The sequence below is a fragment of the Lissotriton vulgaris genome, chromosome 5 (assembly GCF_964263255.1).
Source record: "Lissotriton vulgaris chromosome 5, aLisVul1.2, whole genome shotgun sequence".
NCBI lineage: Eukaryota > Metazoa > Chordata > Amphibia > Caudata > Salamandridae > Lissotriton > Lissotriton vulgaris.
The window spans coordinates 100,027,135-100,051,351 of NC_141693.1; the positions used below are offsets into that span (position 1 = coordinate 100,027,135).

General features: G+C 47.3%; 1 protein-coding gene across 1 annotated transcript in view; it reads left to right on the top strand.

Annotated features, from left to right (window-relative positions):
• STOM (stomatin) overlaps positions 1-24,217 on the top strand; it is a 148,700-nt gene that overhangs the window by 82,988 nt on the left and 41,495 nt on the right. Inside the window, exon 2 of the mRNA XM_086920974.1 lies at positions 15,426-15,529. Within this exon, the coding sequence (XP_086777100.1) occupies positions 15,426-15,529 (104 nt within the window). The remainder of the gene's footprint in view (positions 1-15,425; positions 15,530-24,217) is intronic.

Below are 24,217 nucleotides of genomic sequence, written 5' to 3' on the forward strand. Positions count from 1 at the left end.
TGTGTGGCATGGAATTGTTGCGCTGAGTGGAAATTTGTGGAGTGGGCTTTTGTGGAGTGACATTATGTTGTACGGTGTAGAGAGAAATGATGTGGTCTGTAAGTATGTGGCATGGAATTGAATGATGTGGAGTGGCATGGATTGGGATTATGTTTTGTGGGGTTGAATTATGTTCTGTAGGGCGGAATTATAAGGGGTGGGGTGAAATTATGTGGTATGTAGTGGAATTATGTGGTTGGCATGGAATTGTGTAGGATAGATTTGTGTTTTGTCAAGTGGGATTGGGTGGAGTTGAATTGTGTGGTGTGGAACTGTGTGGCATTGTGTGGAATTATGTGGTATTGAGCAGAGTTGAATTTTGTGGAGTGCAATTATGTGGTGTGGTGTGGTGTAGAATTATGTGGTATGAAGGGGAGTGGAATAATATGCTACGGAGTGGATGTATGTGGTGTGGAGTTTAAATGTGTAGTGTAAATATGTGGCATGGCACAGAGTGTAATTATGTGGAGTGTAATGTTGCATGGTGTGCATTTACATTGAGTAGCATTGTGTGGTATGTAGTATTATGAAATTATGTGGCATATTGAATTATATTGTGTGGATTGGAATTATCTGGTGTGGATTAGATGTATGTGCTGTGTAGTGCAAATTATGTGTTGTGGAGTATAACTGTGTGGCGTTAAAGTCTGTGGCATTGAATTGTGTGGCACTGAGTGGAATTGTGTTGAGCACAATTATGTGGCATTATGTGGAGTGTATTTATGTGGAGTGTTGCTATGTGACATGGAGTGGATTTATGTGAAGTCTAATTATGTGGTATGGTCTGGAGTGTAATTATGTGGTGTGGTATTCTGTTGCATGGTGTGGCATTATGTGGCTTTTTGTGGAATTATGTGTCATGGTGTGGGGTGGAATTAGCTGGCATGGTGCGTAGTTGATTTTTGTAGATTGTGTTTTGGAGCGGATATATGTGGATTGCAATTATGTAGCTTGGAGTGGAATTATGGTAGTGGAATTACCTAGAGTTGAATTGTGTTGTGTGGAGTGTAATTATATGGATTGGAGTGTAATTATGTTGTGTGAAGTGGAATTATGTGACATGGAGCGGACTGGAAATATGTGGAGTTGGATTGGGATTATGTGGAATGATGTGTAGTGGAATTGTATGAAACTGAATTGTGTGGCGTGGACTTGTGAGAAGTTGAAATGTGTTGTGTAGTGCAATTATGCAGTGGGAACTTTTGTGGCCTTGAATTGTATTGCATTATGTAGAGTTGAATTATGTGGCATGGAGTGGGGTTGAAGTAAGTTTAGTGGCATTTTTTTACATGGAGTAGAATTATGTGGAGTGGATAGGGGCATGTTGGCATGTGGCAGAAGAAGAAAGAGGGACAGCAGAAGGGGATGGATGCAAATGTAAGTATCCCAGTGCCAAAAGAAATACCGTCAGCAATATAAACATATGTATCTGCCATCTGAAATCTGCAAGCAGGCCAGGGGAGAGGATGAGGCATAATGGCTATAGCTACCAACCTTGGAGCTGGGTGCCCTGCACAAAATGAATGTGTCCATGCGTAGAGCGCTCCAACACCTTCGGGTCGAGGTTGCTCTATATAAAAGCTGCAACAAGAACGAAAGTCAAAGGATCGGACAAAGGCATCTGGTCTCCCAGCTCATCTGTTGTGCTGGGTGGGGGCATAGGAATGAGAGGGAAGGAGGAGAGAATATCCAACAGAATGGAGCAAATGACCGAGCCAGCTACAAAAGATGCACTCTGTGGAGTGGCTCAACAAACAGAAAAAAGTAGCTCCCAAAAGACCAAGCAGTATAAGGACCCAAGTACCAGGGCCATACTCCAGGGGACAGACACATGCGAGAAGAGGTAAGTGCTGACCGCAGATCTGACCTGCAGAAAGTAAGCAATTGAGAGTGGCTTTAAAGCCCAGCAAAGGTACGTAATGGGGGCCTCCAAGCCCACGAACAGTAAACAACATGTCTTGAAGAGACCGCGCACGCGCTGTCTTCGCTAAACCTGAAAAGCAAATCCTGCCTCCTTCCAGTGGCCAGGTGTGATGGGACTCCAAAGGGTGGTCATAGGGCACTGTGTTCTGTCCACGCGTTCAAACCCCTTAACCCAGCTCACCAGGAAGGCCTACGTGTTGCAGCTATTATCATTATCATTATCAATTCTTTAAACATACACACATAAAGTGGACTTTTGCCTTTGCACCCCAAGAATATTACCCTCATACCACATACTACTAGCAGTTGGTGTATCATTTCGCCTCCTAAGCAGTCTACATTGCAATGCATGAGGGGACAATTTTACATCTCAAACATACACACCGAAGCATCACACATTATCTTCTTTGTCTCACAGACGCATACACTGAAAGAAGTTTTTTTGTTCTGATTTTTAACGCAGCAGACTTTAAAAATATATATATATATATTTTAGTCATGGCGTGAAATGCAAGCCAGACCTTTTGACTTTATCTGTGCTTGTTTGAAACAAGTTATACTACCCTGAACTTTGTATAGCCCTTTTACTGCTACGAGTGCTTGAAGAGTTTCGGAGAAGGGTTCGCACTATCAGCTAGCTGCCACCACTCTGAAAGTACTGTTATTGGGAAACAAGGGAACCCGAAGGTAATTCACTAGGATCCTCGGGCGTTAATTTTTTCAGAAAACAGTGGACCCCAGTTTTTTGAGAGATCAGAAGAAGAATAGACATACACTGGATAGTTAGTATGTCTTTTGTCCAGCCGGACAGGAATTTATTTGAGAATTACACACAATTAGAATCAAATCTTAAGGTAATGTCAAGTGGGCACGGCCCGTGACCCACCGTGAACAAGACAAAACGACAGAATCCAGGTGAGAACGAACAAGGCGGTCTGTGTACTTGTAGTCAGTGAATAGACTTGAATGCATTTAAGGTACCATTGTACAGAACAATTATGAACATATTAGTAACATATGGTACTAGTGTGTCGACGTCGTTTCGATGCCGAATACTCAGATACATGGCATCATCTTCAGGACAAGTATATAAATCATGTTTGTCTTGAGAATTAATAACATTTGCCTTTCATTCAAGGCTGTGTATGGTCAGGAGACCGCAAGTCCAGTCAAGGCTGTTTTTTGGTCAAGAAACTGGCAGTCCAGTCAGGGAAACGAGTTTGGAAGGGGAGAGCCCTTCAAGGGCGGGTCTGAGTGTGAAGATCCCGCGTTTCAAAACGAGGCCGTCTATATGGTGGCTCGTGGTATGCCGGTAGCCGGATCGCTGTATACGGCGTGCCAAGTGGGGATCCCCGCGTTTTCTGTGTGTTGTGTCTAGTTCCTGGGCCTTGGTGCGAAGGTGTGGTGTCCTGCTGCATGCATGTCTTCTGTGTTTGTAGTGACTCTTAAAAGCCAGGAGCATCCCACAGTGAATAAAGTACCACGGTTCATTATCCAATAGGAAAGCTAGGGGTGAGCTCTTGCTGGTTGCATCAATGCATAACACAACAAATTATCCACAACCCTTGTTTTTATAGAAGAGTTTAGAATTATCAATTTAATCACTTCTAATGAAAACAGGAACACATTTCAGACCAGCAAGCCTGCGTGTCACACGCTACCGGCATGTGTCACATGAGGACCAGGTGAACAGACGTCATCATATGGGGACGTGAGGGTGCGATGGGAACACACATAGAGTATGTTTTCACCTGGTGTCTGGAGGATGTGCCTTGCCATCATCCGTTGTGGGTTTTTACCAATGCTTGATGACATGGAATGTCCTTGCGCTGTGGGGGAAGGGTGGGTGCAGTTTCAGCTGGGTGTACAGAGTGGTCCTTTCAAAGTCCCTCGATGGACCACACCCCTCTTCAAAGCCCCCCTAAACTCCCCTGCCTGCCCATGGATGGGCCACAGTGGATGCTGCCCGGTCTGAAGGACATGGTGGGAGCCGCACTGAACTCAATGGCTATAATGCATACAAGCACGCGGACCACAGCCACTCCCCCACTAGACAGATGGCTTACCCGAATCAAGGGCCTTTTCACAGGCTTTCACGATAAGAAGAATGCTCCTGAATTGCTAAACACTCATACCCTTTCGGTGCCAAGAGACATGACGTGTGTGCGCTATATACACTATAATGTTCTGAGTGGCCACATTTGTTAAACCAGTGTAATAAACAGATTTACGTTTATCACATTTCCCATCACTGCTGACAGTATCCTCGCCTTCCTTGCCCCTTCGGTTCTGGGCCCGTGGTGCGCGCGCTGTGTATGTTTGAGGCTGATTCGCTGCCGTCAGACATGGCATCTACTAAGTACTGTTTTGCTCGTCCCAGCTTATGTGCTCGGCTTGAGATCAAAACAACTGTGCGAACAATTACATATCCCGGAGCTATTTTGAGACCGACAGGCCTCTGCCCGTGTTGAGGGTGGCCTGTGCCAGAGTTGAGGGTGGCCTCTGCCCGTACTGAGGGTGGCCTCTGCCCGTACTGAGGGTGGCCTCTGCCCGTGCTGAGGGTGGCCTCTGCCCGTGTTGAGGCTGGCCTGTGCCAGTGCTGAGACAGGCCTGTGCCCGTGTTGAGGCTGGCTTGTGCCAGTGTTGAGGCTGGCCTGTGCCAGTGTTGAGGGTGGCCTCTGCCCGTACTGAGGGTGGCCTCTGCCCGTACTGAGGGTGGCCTCTGCCCGTACTGAGGGTGGCCTCTGCCCCTACTGAGGGTGGCCTCTGCCCGTGCTGAGGGTGGCCTCTGCCCCTACTGAGGGTGGCCTCTGCCCGTGCTGAGGGTGGCCTGTGCCATTGCTGAGACAGGCATGTGCCAGTGCTGAGGGTGGCCTCTGCCCGTGCTGAGGGTGGCCTCTGCCAGTGCTGAGGGTGACCTGTGCCAGTGCTGAGAGCCTGAGACACGCATGTGCCAGTGCTGAGGGTGTCCTGTGCCAGTGCTGAGGGTGACCTGTGCCAGTGCTGAGGGTGACCTGTGCCAGTGCTGAGGGTGACCTGTGCCAGTGCTGAGGGTGGCCTGTGCCCGTGTTGAGGGTGACCTGTGCCAGTGCTGAGGGTGACCTGTGCCAGTGCTGAAGGTGACCTGTGCCAGTGCTGAGACAGGCATGTGCCAGTGTTGAGGCTGGCCTGTGCCAGTGCCGAGGGTGGCCTGTGCCAGTGCCGAGGGTGGCCTGTGCCAGTGCCGAGGGTGGCCTGTGCCCGTGCTGAGGGTGGCCTGTGCCCGTGCTGAGGGTGGCCTGTGCCGGTGCTGAGGCAGGTCTGTGCCACGGCTGGGCTGTGCCAGTGCTGAGGTCGCCTGCCCCAGCGCCGAGGCTGGCCCGTGCCAGATCGGTTGTGGTCCGGTAAAGCAGCCAGTGCTGGACTTGAGAAAGCCCTCGCAGAGGGACCTGCCGCACGAGAGAGGGAGCGGGTTATAAACAGTTCCTGCTGCCGGCCTCCGACAGCTGCTGCCTGTGCCCTGCGCCGTGACTGCCAGGAGCCGGCATGTGTCCAGCATTCTTGAGCCGTGAGCGGGGAAGGGCATTTATATAGCATTCAGAATAAGCAAATTATAAGCATCGCTGCTCCAAAACGGAAGTGACGTCGCACACAACGTGACGACAGAACAGGAAGTGATGGCAGTGTTTGAGTCGAAGTCTTTATAGTTACGTTAAAACAGCTTTATTTAAAGCGTAGTTCAACAACAGCTCTGGAGTAGCAGTATCCTTTTAGTTAAGAAGTTTTTATTAAAGAGTTAACGTATATAACGTGCATACAAGATGGGTGGATGGATATTCATTTTACAAACGTACAGGGGAGAGAATATTAAAGCAACCTTGCTTTACGTATTAGTTGGTAATGACCAAAAGAGAACCGGTTTCCGTAATAGATAGGGGAAGTTTGCATAGGAAAAAAACTGATGCTCCAGCTGCCATGTCTGTACGGAGAACCTAATTGCTGCCATGTGTGATGTCCTTGACTGGGCGTGCTAACTATGGTGTGTTGACAAAACATGTTGTGTTGTTTGTGCACACCGCAACTAAACATACGCCAATTTCTCTGTCTCTTCGCACCTTGGGTAGGTGTGTGCTATGATCTTAAGGTTGAGGGTAGCCTCATTTACGTAGGTGTAGCATAGCTCGTGATAGGTCACTGCCTGGTGATTCGCTGTGGTGGTTCAGGGTTTGCATTCACAACCGAAGCAAAGACACTGAATCTACAGACCACCACCTAATCAGAGATACCCAACCCTAAGACCACCAACTAACTAGGGATACTGAACCCACTGACCTCAACCTAACCCAAGATACCTAAGCTACAATCCACAACCTAACCACAAAACCGAATCTACAGACCACCATCTAACTAGAGAGACCTAAGACCACCACCTAACCACAGATACTGAACCCACAGACCACAACCAAACCAGAGATACCTAAGCTACAATCCACAACCTAACCACGAAACCAAATCTACAGACCAAAACCTAGCCAGAGATACCGGATTTGCAGACCACCATCTAACCAGAGAGACCTAAGACCACCACCTAACCAGAGATACTGAACCAACAGACCACAACCAAACCAGAGATACCTAAGACCACCACCTAACCAGAGATACCCAAGCTACAAACCACAACCTAGCCAGAGATACCTAAGACCACCACCTAACCAGAGATACCCAAGCTACAAACCACAACCTAGCCAGAGATACCTAAGACCACCACCTAACCAGAGATACCCAAGCTACAAACCACAACCTAGCCAGAGATACCCAAGCTACAAACCACAACCTAGCCAGAGATACCTAATTTACAGACCACAACCTAGCCATAAAACCAATTCTACCATGAAGTTATGAGGAGTAGAACTCTGTGTTATTCACTTCACACAAGACAGTGTTTAGATCCTTGGTGGCATTTGTGGTGGTGGCAAACACCCCGGGTCATTAAATAGAGCCATAAATGTTGGTGTAATATTGAAGAGCCTGACCAGGTAGGCATTTGTGCTTAGAACTTTAAAGCCCTTCTCCCAACATCTTTTTCTTTGAGGATTTTAGGGCAGTTTGTGTCTAGAAAAATATCATACTTCTAACACACAGGGGTTTTCAGTCGACCTTCTTCAACCATTGGCCTGTTGTGTCACTGGGTCAGCCCACTTCTGCCACTGGCGAACTTCTCCCTGAGTGATGGCCGTCTCCTCTTTCACAAAAAAGTTGCTGCAAACACAAAGTAGTTGCTTTCAGTGACTGGGACTTCTATGGCAATGCATGCTTTGCTTTTAGGCAATGTTTTTCTTCTTAGGGCCGCAGATGCCCTAACAGTAAAGGCATACAGTAACCTGGTCGAAACTAAACTACTACTGACAACCCTAAAAGGTTCTCAGCCAACTCCCGGCCTTTTGCGTTAGCCGATGCTTGTTTATCAGTGTAGTAGCCAATCTTTCTATCACAATGCATAAGAAAAAGCCCCTCTTTCATTTGGAAGTTCATATATAACTTAGATGTTTACTCGATGTAATGGGCGTTATGATGTTCCTAAATATACAGCAGTATTAATGGTATATATTCATTACATCGGTACATGTCAATATTGAACTGTCGTCCTAGTTTTTTCTGTTTAACTACTCAATGTTTTTTGCTTCACAATTTTTGCAGGCTGTTGTGATAAGTTTGTTTGAGTTGAGCGTATTACTTATGAATATTTCACTTTGATATGCCACGTTTATATTTTACATATACTCATGTGTTATATATCAGATTGTAAAATGTATCTTGTAAGCTCCCCGACAGCCAGTGAAGATTGTGCTGTAAAAGTTTATGATTTTCTTGTATTTGTTGCAATCGTAACAACCAGTTTGATATGTGTAAATAGGCACATCCATATTATTATACAGAAATAGAACCTGAAAGGGAGAGATTTTTAAAAACAAGAGACAGGGTGGTACTGTCGGACTTCTGATCACTGTCACTGAGTGGGGAGTTTTAGGTGACAGTCACGTCTGGTGCAGGATAGTGGGTGTCTTTTTTTAGGTCTCGCTAGACCTATTGCTATGGAGTCGGCTTTCAAGGGAGATCGACTGGTGCACGAGCGCCAATTGCACATTGTGGGCGCGCACGCCCAGCCCCCCCGGAGCCGTGCACATCGCCTATCTCAGTCAGCCATGCCTCTCTCAGTTCTCAGTCGCGCGCGCGCGCGCGCACACACACACACACACACACACACACACACACACACACACACACACACACACACACACGTGCACACATCCCCCCCGCCCCCAACCTACTCACGGACTCACACACAGTCACACACACGCATCCACGCACTCGAAGTGGCCATCTCCTGTCTCGCTAGCCTGATGCACCCAAACACAGTGTTTACACAGTGTTTACATGTCCCCCTACTCACCGGGCTGACTCTGGACTCCCCCGCTGCTCTCCAGGCCGGTCTTTCCTCCGCAGGTGTGTAGGGTCAGCGGCTCAGGCTCTGCAGCATCGGGGCTATCCAGGACGAGTTTCCTGGACATCCGAAGATGTGCACGCTCACAGCAGCGCGTGACTGAGTGTGCGCCCGTACAGCTGAGGTGTACGCACGCGCTGCCGCAGAGACCAGGGCAGGTGCACGAGAAGAGCAGACTACAAACCCAGCTCGCTCTGCGATATCCACCAATGGGAGGCCGGATGACGTGTGTGGCTCTGGGCGCATGCGCGCAACTGGAAACACCTCTCGTCACAGCGTGCGCAGACCGGGTGAAGCCAAAATGCACAATAATGGGACCCCCGCCCTGCCCGTGGACCAGCCTGCACCGGAGAGCCCCGCGCCAGGAGCCCAGGCAGGGACAGCATGGCATCCATAGAGCACTTTGACCCGGTGACCACCAACGTGACGGCCACTAAGATCGGGATCACAGTGTCCTGCAGGTAAGACCCCCGTCCGTGCAGCTGATCCTCACACGCACCCCCTGACACACCCAGCAGCGGACCCCACACACACGCACCCCATCAATTCCCCCTGAGATATAAACTGCCAGCGCCCTCGCACACAGCCCCCGGCCGTCGTCTGCTCGTCTCAGCCATATTTACTTTCGTCATTAGAGCTGGGCTTAAAATCCAGTGATGTGTTAGTTAGCTTAAAGCAGTCCCAGGGAGTCCTTTAAAACATTCAAAGGAGCATCCTGTTCACAGCGGAGAAAAAAACCAATGGAGCGAGGACCCTCCGGCGTCGAGGTAGTAGTGATTTCATAAATGACGCAGTTACATCAACGTTTATTGATAGTCAATTAGGATTTAATGTTGGTGTTTTAAGGTGAGATGTTTTTGTCCCTTACTGCTTTTTTCAAGACTTTCAGCACTTGTTTCTTTCCAATCTTCCACCAATTTAACGAATTCACAAACTGCAGATCCTCTCTGCAAGACATGAGGCTCTTCCAACAATTTAACGAATTCACAAACTGCAGATCCTCTCTGCAAGACATGAGGCTCGGAAAGAAAAGGTGTAAAGCTCCCAGAAGCCCTGTATCTTGTTGCAGTGCCAGCTATGACGACAGAGTGACCAAACTTCTAGAAGCCTTGTAGAGTGATGTCACCATACACATAGCAGTGTTAAAGCTCCTTGAAGCCTGTAAACTGTTTCATATTACATGCACCATTATAGCGCTACGAAGCCCTGTATGCTATTGTTAAATCACATATACAATGCCAAAGCTCCAAAAAGTCTGAATTATAGTGTAATATCAAGGGTGTTTTAAGTCTTCTGTTATGCTGGGACATCACTCACCAACTATTAAAGTTCCCAGAAGCCAGTGGGTTTGCTGTGATGTCAAACCGCATGGTTCAGCTCCTAGTCCGTTTCTATCCTATTCGGATATATACACACACATCACAGGCGTGTGCAGGGCTGACACCTGTGCACCAGTTTCTATGTGCATCCTGCTGAACTGCTTGTGTTTACTTATGACGCAAGAGCCCGTGACATGGGGCAGGCTCTGGGTCCAACCCACACGTGGCTTTGTAATGAGAGCAATCTCTTCGCACCGGTGCGGTCTAGCACCTCAGTACTTTGTCATTGTAATTACAGTGAGGACGACCCCGCCTGGTTTCAGCCTCACGTGTCTCCCAGCTGCATTCTATCAATTAAGCCAATAAATACTTCATGTTGGGGAGAAAAAAAAGGAGCTGCGTACTCCCCTCACATTTGTGGCTGGGTGGCTCCCGCGTACACCTGTTGGCAGGGGGCCCTACTCTACACTACTCTCATTGTGCAAAGTCTGTACATCGCTGTAGCATTCCATTATGCACAGTGTGCCTGTTCCACTATGCACGGCTGTCCTGTGATCACAGTAGGCAGAACCCATTTGGGTACTGTCCTGTCCCGTATGCACGATCTTCTTCGTACCTCTCTGTGCACTGCTGCTCTGCATGCACAGTTGTATTCCTACTCTCTGTGCACTGCTGTCCTAGGTGTTGTGTGTGGGGGTGACAGTCGTGTTCCTGCCCCTCCGTGCACTGGTCTGCATGTACCGGTTTGTCGACCCTGTCCCTCCTTGCACTGCGGTCCTCGGGGTGTTAAAGGGGCGGTGTGAACAGTCAGCCCCTGCAGGTGTGAAGTGTTTTACACCTGCACTTCCCGTCAGTGCTGCCCTGAGGGCGGTGCTAATGGCTGAACACTACAGACCCTCGTTGCACAGTTGCCTGGTGTGTAACATGTTCTACTCGGTTAAAAGGTTGACTTTGGGGAACTTGCTTTGATTTTAAACATGTTCATTGCGCTTAGAAATAAACCTCGAGTTCTGGGTCTGGGCATTTCAAACCCCATCTGGGAGGGGCGAGCGGGCTCTGAGTCATCAAGCCCACAAGGCAAGTCACGTAAACTCTCACCTGAGTGAGCCAGAGATCGGCCTAAACTGAGCCATCTCGGGCATTAAGATATGACAGCACCTTTAGTTTTACTCAAGTGGTCAATACGTTCACCAGTGAAGTGGAAGGGCCCCGACATCTCAGAATTAAAGATACCCAATCTTCGCCTCTTGGACTGGCAGCTCTTCGCAAGGCCTGTCCATGTCCTCGTTTTCAACATTCATGCTGCACGCTGCAATGAGGCCAACCCTAACTCTGTGAGGCCCGCCTCACTGTGGGCCAAGAGGAAAATACCATCAATGCTGATGCTCTCATGCAAAACATCTCCAGCCTTAAATTTCACCACATCCCAAGTGCACACCTTTGCATCTCCTAGACCAAATATGAAATGGTACACACGCAGCATTGCCCACATTGTTCATTTAATGATACAGAAGGTCAAATTGTCCAATACTCTCAAAAATAAGTCATTAACAATTGCAACTTACAGAACCATCTCAGTGGCAATTTTGGTAATGAAGCATTTTGGATGGTGTAAAAACACAAATTACCTCACCCACTGCAGTTGCTGTATGCTTACACTCCAGTCCTGCATCTCTGACACTAGCGATCCCTCCCAAAATATGCAGCAAATTAATTTTATTTCTCACAACAATCATCCTCTTCAGTACCCCAACAGTACCAATGAATTTCGCTTGAGCCATTCTTCAGCCTCATGTTTGTCCTATTCTTAACCAGTCTTGGGTCAATCTGCCTCGGGCTCTAAACCTTTTAGGGAGGGTTCCAGAGACAAAGCCCTGGTACAGGAGGCAACTAGTAGATTGCACAATACCACACCTAAGCTAGAAGATAGATACTGCTTCATTAGCCCTGGTTCAGTGGTCCAAAGAAAGAGGTCCTATTCCAAGGCCCTGCTTTAAATTGAGATCCTTCTCCTGGGTCCTGATGACTCTTCCTTCCAATTTTATCCATTGACTTTGGATTGGCTTCATCCCACTCCATCAAAAAAACAGCTCAATCTCTGAGTCTTGTTCTAACCGTAGGATTTACAAAAGCGCCAGTTCATTGCTAGTGACTCTATTTTATTGCCGACTTTGTGTTTACTCTTTTGGGAATTTTCGAATCCGGTTCCTCTTTAAACCTGCATACTACTAAAGCAAAATATTTCCTTTTTTTACCGTTGGAGGAGATTGGTTTTACAAAAGCGACTGTTCATTGCTGGTGACTCAGGTAAGGGACATTTTCGGTGATAACAAAAATGTTATAAATGTTAAACTATAGTATGTTTAAAAAATACTTGTAAGCGCGATTTAAAATTTCTTGGTGTACGCCGCTGCTCATCGCTCACAGACATGTGCTGTAGTACCTCCTGCTTACTCTGCTTATTAATCTACTAGGTCTGTACCTTTCACTGTAAATAGCTAGTATTTTTCTTGTCTCTCTCACTACCTTATAATTGTTGCTCCGTACAAACATTGTCACTCAGCACCACCACAGCTCCACTCAGCACTACCACAGCATCACTCAGCATCACCACAGTGTCACTCAGCACCACCACAGCGTCACTCAGCACCACCACAGCGTCACTCAGCACCACCACAGCGTCACTCAGCACCACCACAGCGTCACTCCGCACCACCACAGCGTCACTCCGCACCGCCACAGCGGCACTCCGCACCGCCACAGCGGCACTCCGCACCACCACAGCGGCACTCCGCACCACCACAGCGTCACTCCGCACCACCACAGCGTCACTCCGCACCACCACAGCGTCACTCCGCATCACCACAGCGTCACTCCGCACCACCACAGCGTCACTCCGCACCACCACAGCGTCACTCCGTACCACCACAGCGTCACTCCGCACCAATACAGCGTCACTCCGCACCACCACAGCGTCACTCCGCACCACCACAGCGTCACTCCGCACCACCACAGCATCACTCCGCACCACCACAGCATCACTCCGCACCACCACAGCATCACTCCGCACCACCACAGCATCACTCCGCAGCACCACAGCATCACTCCGCACCACCACAGCATCGCTCAGGGGCCCACAACATCACTATGCGCTACCACAGCATCACTGAACGCAACAGCCTCACTCGTCGCCACCACAACATCACTTTGCACCATCACAGCATCAATCTGTTCAACCATTCAACAACAACTGGTTCAAATATGTTCTCTCAATGTTTTAAGCTTTATTACAAATGTCACAGAAAGATGTTAAAATTTCACTTCTGTTCTTGGATTTTCGTCACAATAAAATACACTGAACACAATCTTCACAAGCGTTATTTACAAAAGTTTAAGCTATTTCTATTATAAATTACAATAACTTTTATTTAAGTATTAATTATTCAAAAAAATTAAAAGCCATTGTTATTTGTAAAGCAATAAAGCTAAGTCACGTAAATACAACACATATTGCATTACAAATGCTATGGGTGTCACATTTGCCAAAGTTAAAACTATTGGAATTGTAAATGACTAAGCTATTAATTTAGCTATTTTCAAAACCAACACAGAAATAAAAAAGCTTGCCATTTACAATACCAATAGCTCAAAATTTCCTAATGCGAGACCTATTGCATTGCAAATGCTTGTTTAATTCACTGTATATACCCAAGCCTAGTTCAACCACCTTTCTTCTAGACTCTGTGTTTATTTGAACCCCTTGCATGCTTGTGACGGAACGGTTCCGTCACGGCCCACTCGCCGCGCCTACGCGGCGCGAATTCCGCGCCTGCGCTGACAAATTAATGGGCGGGCGGGTTCATGACGGAACCGTTCCGTCACAAGCACAGCTCACCCGCGAGCCGTGACGGAGCGGTTCCGTCACAAGCACGTGACCGCCGCGCGGCCGCCCTACCCCCTTAGCGCTGCGGCGGAATAGCCGCCGCAGCGAAGGGGTTAAGGTAATTAAGGACCTCCAGGTAAAAAAAAAAGCTGTTTCTTCAAGAGATGGAAACCAGATGCCAACTACAGGGTGTACAGTCATTCAATCAGTCAATAGGGGATTTGTAAAGCACAGCAAATTGCCCGTGTGGTTCTCATGGCGCTGGAGTTGCTAGCTGCTTCATGGTGATCTGTTCATTCGAACATCCAGGTTCTGAGTCCTTTCCTGATTTGCTGGAGCGATGGGGTATTCCTGCGGTGCAGGGGAAGGTTGCTCCAAGCTTTGGCTGCCTGGTGTGAGAAGGAGTGTTCTCCTCTGTTGCCTCAGCAGATCTGGGGGATGTCTGCGAGGAAGAGGGAGGCGGATTGTTGGTGTCTGATCGGTTGGTGGAAGGTAATGTGTTTGTTGATGTATGCTGGTTCCTTGTTATGCAGGGCTTTGTATGCGTAGGTTAACATCTTGAACTGGCATTTCTTCTCAATCGGGAGCCACTGTAACTTCTTGGGATGGGGTGTAATGTGGGTTCGGCAGGAAAGGTCGAGGGTGAGTCTGGCCTCTGAGTTTTGTAGTCTGTGCGGTAATTTCTACGTAGAGTGTGTTCCTGTAGTTCAGCCTGCTGGTGAGGAGGGCCTGGGTGACAGTCCTTCTGTTGTTGAGTAGGAGCCACCCGAAGATCTTTAGTTCCTCTTTTGCCGAGCTGGACCTACGTCAAATGCATTTGATCTAAATGCTTTCATTAATGCAACGCTTTCAAAATTGTTTTCATTTTTCCAACACTTCTCTCATTTTGAAAGGGTGGATACACTCTAGGAGCCATATGTACAAAACATTTCTGCAGTCCGACACGGCCCATTCTGGCCATTTCTGACAGCAAAAATGCCTTTTCATATATACAAATGCAAAATTAAGATTCAGCGCAGTTTGGTTTAGCGATTCGGTATTTGGAAGGAGAGTGTTTAGGGAGTCCCTTCCTAAAACCGAATTCCAGTACTATGTATGTATATTTTGCGAGTGAATTATGGTTGCAAGGCATTCATTTCTAACTGACTGCTAAAAGGTAGTGGTAACCATTCACAACTAGGAAGATGTCCCTAAGTGACCCCTTCCCCTTTGAGAATGTAAAAAAAATGTACTGCCTACTCTTAAAAACTGGAATTTCAAAGTGTCATATCTTCTTTTTAAACATATCCTGTTTTCCATTAAGTGTGGTCTATCAAAAATCAATCACAAACATGGTAGTCTGCTGACCCCAACTGACCACCATCCCTGTGATGGCTATCATTCCTAATGGGTCACAAATTGAGACCTACCTCATTAATATTCATTTGGTGGGTCACAAATTGCGACCTACCTTATTAATATTCATGAGGTAGGTCGATTTGCGACCCCTTAGGAATCACTATTTAAAAACTTTTACGTTTTCTTACATTACAAATTGTAATTGTGATTTCCTAACTGTAAATCTGTAAGAATTGCAATTTGGAAATTGCAATTTCTAAATTTTGACAATTTGGTCTTCATCCCTAATCTATGTCTCAAAAAAGCTAAATATTCTTAAAGTAGAAAGATAAAAGTACCAAGGGTGAAAATCTTCACCGGCTACTGAAGCTCACTGATTAATGCAATCCTTAATTTTGTGTCACTCTCTAAGATTAAGCTTGTGTTTGTCTCTTCTCTCCAGATCAACCTGATCCTGGGCTTGGCTGCTGCGGATGGATGTTGGTCATTATATCGTTTTTCTTCACGTTGATCACATTTCCCTTCTCTATCTGGATGTGCATTAAGGTAATTATAATCATTTGCACCTACACAGACCTGGCTATGAAAAAATATGCTTGCATTGTGCTTCTTCTCATAAAGGACCTCATTATCTGCCTTTGAAGACTGATATTTGTGAAAATTATAGTCGACTTCTCCAAGACACGGAAACCAGCGGAACTCACAAAATCGCACGAGGAGTCTGTAAGTGCCCCCGTAACGCCACAGCAGAGGCTTAGCTTAATGACCCTCTTCCAATAGCCCCTAGATTAGTCCTCAAAATAAAAGGACGCTCAAACACATCTTCTTGATGCAACATCAGACCCATAAGCTCAAGAGTTCATGTATGTGGACAATATAGCATGGGTGTGGAAGTGATTGATTGACGGCAAATGTAAAGAAGATTTGAAGAGATTTTTGGTGGGATGTTGTAGTGGGCGGAAAATGGTTTAAGAAGTAATCCAGAGAAGACCCCAATCAGCTTGGAACAGGTCCTTGTTTAATTGCCAATAAAAAGAGTCCACTAGACCGGTCCGAGAACTGCTCGGCAATGACCCAACCAGCAGCCCTCAACCTGCTCAGTGTTCCATAGAATACACATGACATAGGTGGTACTTATAGGTGTACCAACATACCATCCACGTAGTAAACTCCACCCCACACCACATATTCCCCCTCCCATACACAAAGAAAGAAGAGAAGAAGATTGAGAAAAATACTCATATACAAATGAAGAGCTAAAACAATAATACTAAAAACACATCTTGAAAGGCAAAAGTTAACCTAACTGGTGAACAATGCTAGAGTCCTGGAAACATGCTGTACTTATGGTGTAGATCAGAACAATTCGAAATCCTGTATCCTTCCAGATAACTTCACAGCTCTAGAACTACGAGTTCTTCCACAGTCGTCCTTCTTTCCCAAAGAAGTCCTGTTAGGAACTTGGCTTTGGGCTAGATCAGGATGACATTCCAAACATCTAGGAAGATCATTGTCTCCTTGAGCCATGTCCTTGACGGGACCACACACACGTCAGTAGGTAGCATAGAGTCACATACACCAACGCACATGCCAAAGTAATGGAGAATCTCAGCTTGAGCATCAGAAATGGGAACCACAATATCCCTGTCCCACCACCCTCTGCCTTGTAAAAGCAGTGAGTGCACCAAGCGTGGATCTACGGTGCTCGAACATGCACCAGGGAAGAGGTGAGCTGCTGCTGAGTGCACGGCAGGTAGGTGTGCGGTGCTCTAGAGTGCACGATGGGCTGACGTTAGCTGTTGAGGTGTTCATCACAGGTGGACATGAAGTTTTCTTTTATGCACCACGGGCAGATGTCACGTATTTTACTGCTACAAGGTCTACACTATGATTAGATATGAGGTGCTGTAGTGTTTGCAAGACCAGACTTCTCCCGGTGTAAACACAAACGGAGTTGAATCGTTATGACATGCACCAAAGGCAGAGGTGGGCTGTAGAACAGTGCACACTGGGTAAGATGACCCAGTATGCACCAGTGGCAGATGTGAGCTATTTCAGTGCAAAAGACATGAGGTGGACTAGTGTGCACACTATCCATTGCGGGGCGTTCTAGATTACGCTAAAGGCAGATTTCAGCTTTTCTAGCGTGTTAGAACTGGTCGAGTGTGCACCACTTGTAGATATATGTAAGGTGCCACATAGTTCAACACTGACAGACCTGAGCTGTTATGAGGTGCAACACGTGAAGATGTGACTTCCTATAGTGTACACTGAGTAATGTGTGAGGCATTTTATGTGCACACCCTCTCTCTAATGCAAATTCACTGCGTTATCTCTTATGTTAACATACCCACTCATACACACACACATGCAAGCATACTCTTTCACACACACTCCCATAGTTATTCACTTTCTCTCGCTTAAAAGCACACACATTCTCACTTTACTCCCCCTCTCTAGCACACGCAGTGTTCAGTCTTTCAATTCCACAATCTCCCTCTCTTTTGCACGCACAAGCATGTGTGTACACAAAAACACTACACATAAACTCATCCACATGATCACGTGTAGTCTTATCCTGCAAATTGTTTTGTATACAGTTGCAGGAATTTATTTTAATCCTCGGCAAGTTTCTTTGTACATTAGTTTTGAAGCTTTTTTTAATTAGCATGGGAATCACTGCATGCAAACTGCACTGAAGTGACCAAATGCAGCAGTTACTGTTGCAACTATACCATGATGCGGTGCCGGTGCTCTTAAAAATGTAAGCTACTGAGCGGGCTAGAAATCATGAAGGGAAGATGGCATTCCTGAACCTTCTGCAAACATCTGAACCTCCGGCACCACGTGGTTTTGGCAAAGGCTTTTTCTGACTTCAGAATTGTATGCCCTCCGTCTACTCCCAGGATGGCACCATCGCCAAAACCAGTTGTAACTCGCAGCACACTGTAGTTTTATATATTTATTTACCAAAAAAGTACTGAGTCAACTGTACCTCCAAGAATTCGCAGGTGGCGCCCAGTGCGACAATCATTTTTGGTGCCCCCACAACCCATGACTGCCTCCTTGGATTCTCTCATTACCACTGGGCAAAAGTGTAATCTCTGTAATCATAAACTATTGCTAAACATTGTTCACCCCCTGAGGTCGGTGCCCCCTCCACAGGTCAGTGCCCAGTGCGGGCGCACCAGTCGCACTGCCCTAAATCCGGCCCTGTATACACTCACTGTGATGATTTATATGCCTCATTGCTTCCAGTTTTAATGCCGACCATTACATTTGCGGACACAATGCAGTTGTCTTGTTTAGATTTTTTTCTGAACGGAATAGTGTACATGATTGCCGGCATCTGAAATAGTGAATACAGTGTGGAACCTGCTTTTGGCAATATTGCCACAACAGGAATCTGTTTCTGGTTAGGGGCATCTTTAATGCTTAAATGGATATTCAAGCGTCTCTTTTTGAAAGTCCAAACAAAGCTGCACATGGTGCAGTGTGCGGTTGAAAGGAAAGACGGGAGCCTTTTAATTTCATAATCACTCAAATTAATTTTGGTCCTCCAAAAATGGCGTTGGTAGCAATTATGAGAAAACAAGAAAAAGGCATGCAAGGAGCGTGCGCGTCCCTGCTCGCTCACGGGGCAATGCTCCAGGGGAGTGAACTCACAAAATAAGGTGGGACATGCAGCGACCATTAGCCATTTGCAGGCTACGATTTTTAAAAGACAACCTGAAAAGCCACTTGAGAGCGTGGGAGGAGTCAGACCCCACAAAGTAAAGATAACGCTGTTTAGGCTCGACCTAAAAATCAGCAAAGCAGGCGGGGGCGTGGCGCACAGCCAGTTAACCGCTGCTTCAGATCCAGCAATGCCTCGTTCAGTCTAAAAGTTGTTAACGGTGACAGTAACATTTTTTAAAAAAAAGCTCAGGCCACAAACAAATTTGACCAAGCGTGACAGCGCTCCCCGAGTAGTTTGCTGAATGCTGTCAGTGGGCTCAAGTGCTGTCCTGCCGGCAGGTTTATTTATCTTTCCTGCTTTGATTTTCTTTCCATTCCCCCACCGTAGAAACTTCCTGAAAGCACCCCACTCCTGGAACCAATTGGTAGTGGACGGAGAACGGTTTAAGAAATAATCCAGAGGACACCAACCATCTTGGAAGAAGTCCTTGTTTAATTGCCAACACAAAAGAGCCCACAGCAGCGGAGCCACCTTGACCGGTCAGAGAGTATTGCTGGTAAACAGGGCCGTTTCTGCCATTAGGCAAGACTAGGCGACCGCCGAGGGCGGCATAAAACATTAGTTTGGGAATCCTGGCCAAGTGAATAGGGAGTGGCACCTCTCCTATATTACTATTTTTCAGAAATGAACTGCGTAGTGCTACCACACCCACTCCTCCTTACTGTTAGTGCCACTGACATGACACCTTTTGACGGCCCTGCGGCATTATTTGCAGAAGATCACAATGTTCTTTCATCTTGAATTGGCGCCCTCCGCCACAGGTGGGCGGCTGGCACCTGTCAGGTCGGTGCACTTGGACAGACTCAGAGTATAACCCACCTCCCACACATGACTGCGCCCCGGAGACTACTGACTTCGTAATAGTTGCAAACGTGATGCAGTCACGCAGCGCACCGTGTTGGTACAAAGCGCGCTTTTATTTCAAAATGCCAGCCTGGGCTGCTGCCTGAACCAAACCCCCTGTCTCTTCAGGCCTGGCAGAGCCCCGAGGGTAAGGTCGGCGTATGGAGGTTCGTCCCCCTGGTGAAGCACCTCACCATCCACTACGTTGAGAGCATGGGCGTGCGGGGTGTTTGGTACCCGAAAAACTGGAGCCACAACTGGGAGAAGGCAGACGCAGACCTCCGGCGGGTAGGTGAGTCCAGGGCAGAGGGGCACACAGTGTAAGTTTGTCCAGGTTAGCAGGCGACACAACGCAAAGTACACAGTGTGCACTAGCTGGACAAGCAGTGCACTGTGTGTACAGGATAAGTGTGGCCTGCCGTGCAATTGTGCAGTGTACGTCCAGGATAGTAGGGCCTGCTGGGCCCGCAGTGTAAGTGTATCTAGGACAGCAAGGCCCGTAAATACAGTGTGTGTTCAAGATTACCGGGAATGCCAGGCAGGGTGTCAAGTCCCGCAGTCAGTGTGTGTCCGGTATAGCTGGTAACGCAGGGCAGAGTGTGCTCACAATATAACATGTATTGCAGAATTTGTCCCGACTTGGAGGATAAACGTGACAGCGGTATTAAAACGCCCTTGCATCCGGACAGGGCTCTCAGGGGACCTCTTTAGCAGCACTGCTCTGCAGAGAACCCTCTCGCATCTCACTACCCGGATCCGGCAGGACTTCCAGTCTTGAGAGCTCCTCAGCGTGTGCAGGTCGGAGTCCCTTCCCAGTGTGACACGCTCACCCCCTCCTTCGGACGATGTCACTATCCCTGTCTCACCTTCTGCCCCTTGCCCTCCTGCCAACTAATAGCCCAGTCAGACCACCTCCTTCTAGCCCTGTCACACCCATCTCGCTCTTGCTCCCTCACACCGTCCGCTTGCTGCCTGTCATGCCTCCCTCCCTCTACCTCCTCTTATTCTGTGATGTCCTGTCGGGGCTCCTTAGGACTTTTGTAATGGGGGGCTCTCCCTAGGGCTCGCATTATTGACATTTCTGCATCCTGTCTATCCTATCTGGACTTGGAGTACTGATTTTCACCTTCCTTATCAGGCGCTGCGTCCCATCACATGGTAACCGCATGTGGTCATCACACATAATGGGGAAATACTTCCCACATAGGATAAAGAACAAAGACAAAACTCTTCCAACTACATACCATACATGGCTTAGTTTATGCCTTCTAGATGAGTGACTCAGTGCCCCACATAAGGGTTGTAGGCGCCATATATTGGGGAGAGGATGTAGCCTTATGGCTAGAGCGGTCGACCTCAAAGCTGACAAACCGGGTTGAGTCTTGGCAGGGACGCTCAACATCCTGTGATTCTGGGCAAATCACTTAATCTTCCTGTGCCTAACAAAAACAAAAATGAATGCATCCATCTGTAACGAAACTGGTTCTCATGAGAAGTGCTCTGATACCTGATATCCTCGGGCCTAGTTCACGCTACATAAAACTCTAAAAAAATATATATACATATATTTATATCTGTTACAATACAGGATCACTGGAGCTCTTCATCTGTGTTCCCTGTGGTTGTGTTTGTCGAGTCCGTGGGGCTCCTGAGATCGCTGAGTCCTGGGTTCCTCTAGGCGTCTGTTTTGGATCCCAAGGGCACTTCTTTTGGGTCACTTTGGGCCCTACTGCAGGGTCTTTGAAATAATCTAATCTTCTGTGGTGACCTCTGTACTTACACTGTGGAGTCCTCCTGTATGTTCCTTTTTTGAGGTCCCACTGCACATCTCTTCAACAGCCTGTGTGTTCTTAGTGTAGGTCCCCTGTCTGCTACATGTCTTCAGTTCCCAACATATTATCTTATGTAATGGTTATCTGTTAAATAACCTTACGTAGAACACTGGTTAAACCTTCATAATTCCAACACGTTTTTGGGGGGAGGTCCTTCTTGCCAGGATGACAGGGGAGAGAGTGATGGTAGTAAAAGGGAGAGGGCGGCATTTTTCAATTCTCGCCTAGGGTGGCAAAACACCTAGAAACGGCCCTGCTGGTAAATGACTCAACCGCCAGCCCTCAGAACCTGCTCAGTGTTCCAGAGAATACACATGACATAGGTGGTACATAAAGGTGTACCAATACTAACATACTACTCCATGTAGTAAACCCAACCCCACACGACAGATGTCATAAAAAGTCTAGAGGAAGATCAGAGATTGCACCATTTTTATATTTTCAAGATCTGGGAAAAAGTATGGTTTGGATCGGAAGTGACTTTTGCCCCTTCCTGCTCCCACCCCCACCATGCACATATTTAACGAGCCTCATACAGACCATAGGTATTCTAGGACCGTTTTCGAAATTCCCTGGATGCCATAACAACCGGCTTTAAATGTCTGCTCCGTTTGTGACAGACCCCGTAGGCTGATTGTCCCTATTATTTACAGCTGGTTGTTGCAGTTTTCTGCAGGAAATGTTGAACCAGAGGATTGACAAGCTGAACGTCCTTCACAGGACTATCTCTCTGGTGGAGGACATGTCTCCTGTGTGTTCTGCTCCGGATTTGGCATCTCCTAAAGGAAGAGGAGCATGTTTGTAAACACTTAGCAGCAGCCCCTTTAAAGAACTGATCAGAGGAGTGGTTGGTTGCCTGCTCCACTTCTGCCATTCACTCTGCATTCTCTTTGCTGTGTCTATTGGTTCCCAAGCAACACACAACAAAGCTCCCTGTTCATGCTGTGTAATCCCTGCAATTCATCGTTCGTGTTTCTGTTTACCAAGCCTGCTCTGGAAATAGTCCTGGCGAGGGGGGAGGGGGGCTCGATTGCGTTACGCCTCTGCACAAACATCATTCGGTCTAGTATTTTATTCTATTTGCCCTTCTACAACGCTTTAGGTACTTTAGGTAAATACATTAAAACGTAACGTGAGCAAAGACATTGGGAACTTGGTGCTGAGGGTTTTCTTTCTTGTAAAGCACACATGCATCTTTTACAGTGCGCCGATGCCAGCAGGTGTGCAATAAGAACCAAGTCACTTAGCAAGATTAACTCCATATACCTTCCCTATATCCTCGTCCCTTCCCACATCACCAATGTAAGCAAGAAACCATGCTTTGCAGCATGGCTTTCAGAAAAGAAAAAAAAAGCTTATATGTCGCCAGCAGCATCATTTTATAGGTGTACACGCCACGCTGGCACACGCCTACAAAAATGACACATGCTGTTTTTTCTTTGTTTGCCAATGCAAGTTGGATTGGTAAACAAAAAGTAGTTCGGGTGGAAGGAAGTAACATGGAGGACGGAGGACGGAGAACCACAGAGCGGGGGGTGCAACGCCAAGGATGGAGCAATACATGAGTGGGTGTGGGTTGGGGAAAGCAACACAGAGGGTGCGGGGAACAAACACGGACTGCAGCGGGAAGCAAACGAAGAGGGAGAGAGAAATTTAGAGGGAGCAATGGGGCAATAGCGAGCGCAGTATTGGGGTAGAAGCACATGGGCGCAGAAGCAATGTGGGGAGTGGGAAAACACCTTAGGGCGTCACGGAGGAGGGCAGGGGTGAAGCACATGGGTAGAAAAAGTGCAAAATGAGCGAGTGCGGTGGAGGGGGATACACACATAAGAAAGACAGCTGGAAAACACTTGCACTCTTGTAAAGTACTTTTTTTTAAAAAAAGTAGCGCATCAAAGCAGAGCAGCGGAAAGTTGCAAGAAAAGGGTCCATGCTCCTAGGTTGGAACAAGCACAACAAGAGGAAATGAGGCCCACATGCACCAACAAAGTAGCGGCAAGCAAATGAGAGTAACAATGAAGCCAGCCAATGATCCGTAACAGGCGGGCTTTAAATCCACTACAAGCTAATAAAATATCTCACAACAAACAGCGCATGCCCTGTCTTAGGCGAGACCTGAAAAGGAGACATGCCTTACAGGCTCAGTGTAACCCCAATATTGCATATTTGTGTACACTAATCACCCCAGTAGTCCAACGTGTATCCATAAACGCAAACATCAACATGCACACATACGTGCACCTACATGGTGCAGGTTTACAGGCATTCATTTTGTTAATGTTTGAGAATTGTGCAGGGCGCTGTATTCTGCCATCCAAGCAGTGTCCTCCGATGAAATGTGCAGGTTTCAATCTGAGGAATTGTAGAGGGCAGCTTTACCTGAGGCTGACTATGAGTGGCTGGTTTGCACATGAGATTACAGTGTCACAATTATACATGCTCATGTGCATGTGCAAAGTCAAGCTCACACATGTGCCCATGTGCACTCTCTCTCTCCATCTTTCCTCAACCCCACACCTGGGTGTGAAACGGAGGCGGGAACTAGCAAAGGGGAGCCTGTTTCAAAAAGAGTCAACATAGTCCCCAAATGTTAGAAGTTGCACCAACCGATATTGCATGCTCATCCGCGTATGAGGTCACTTCTCTTGGTAGTGGGCCACACAAAAAGGGGCAGGATCAGGAGAATCCTAGGCTGACTCAACAGGTGATGGCTGGTGAAGCTCTGCGCCTTCAAATGGAGCTCACTCTGGTTCCTCATTTTCACGAATGACATCTAGTTTGTGCTATGTGCAGATGACTCCCTCTCTGGCAAGTTAACAC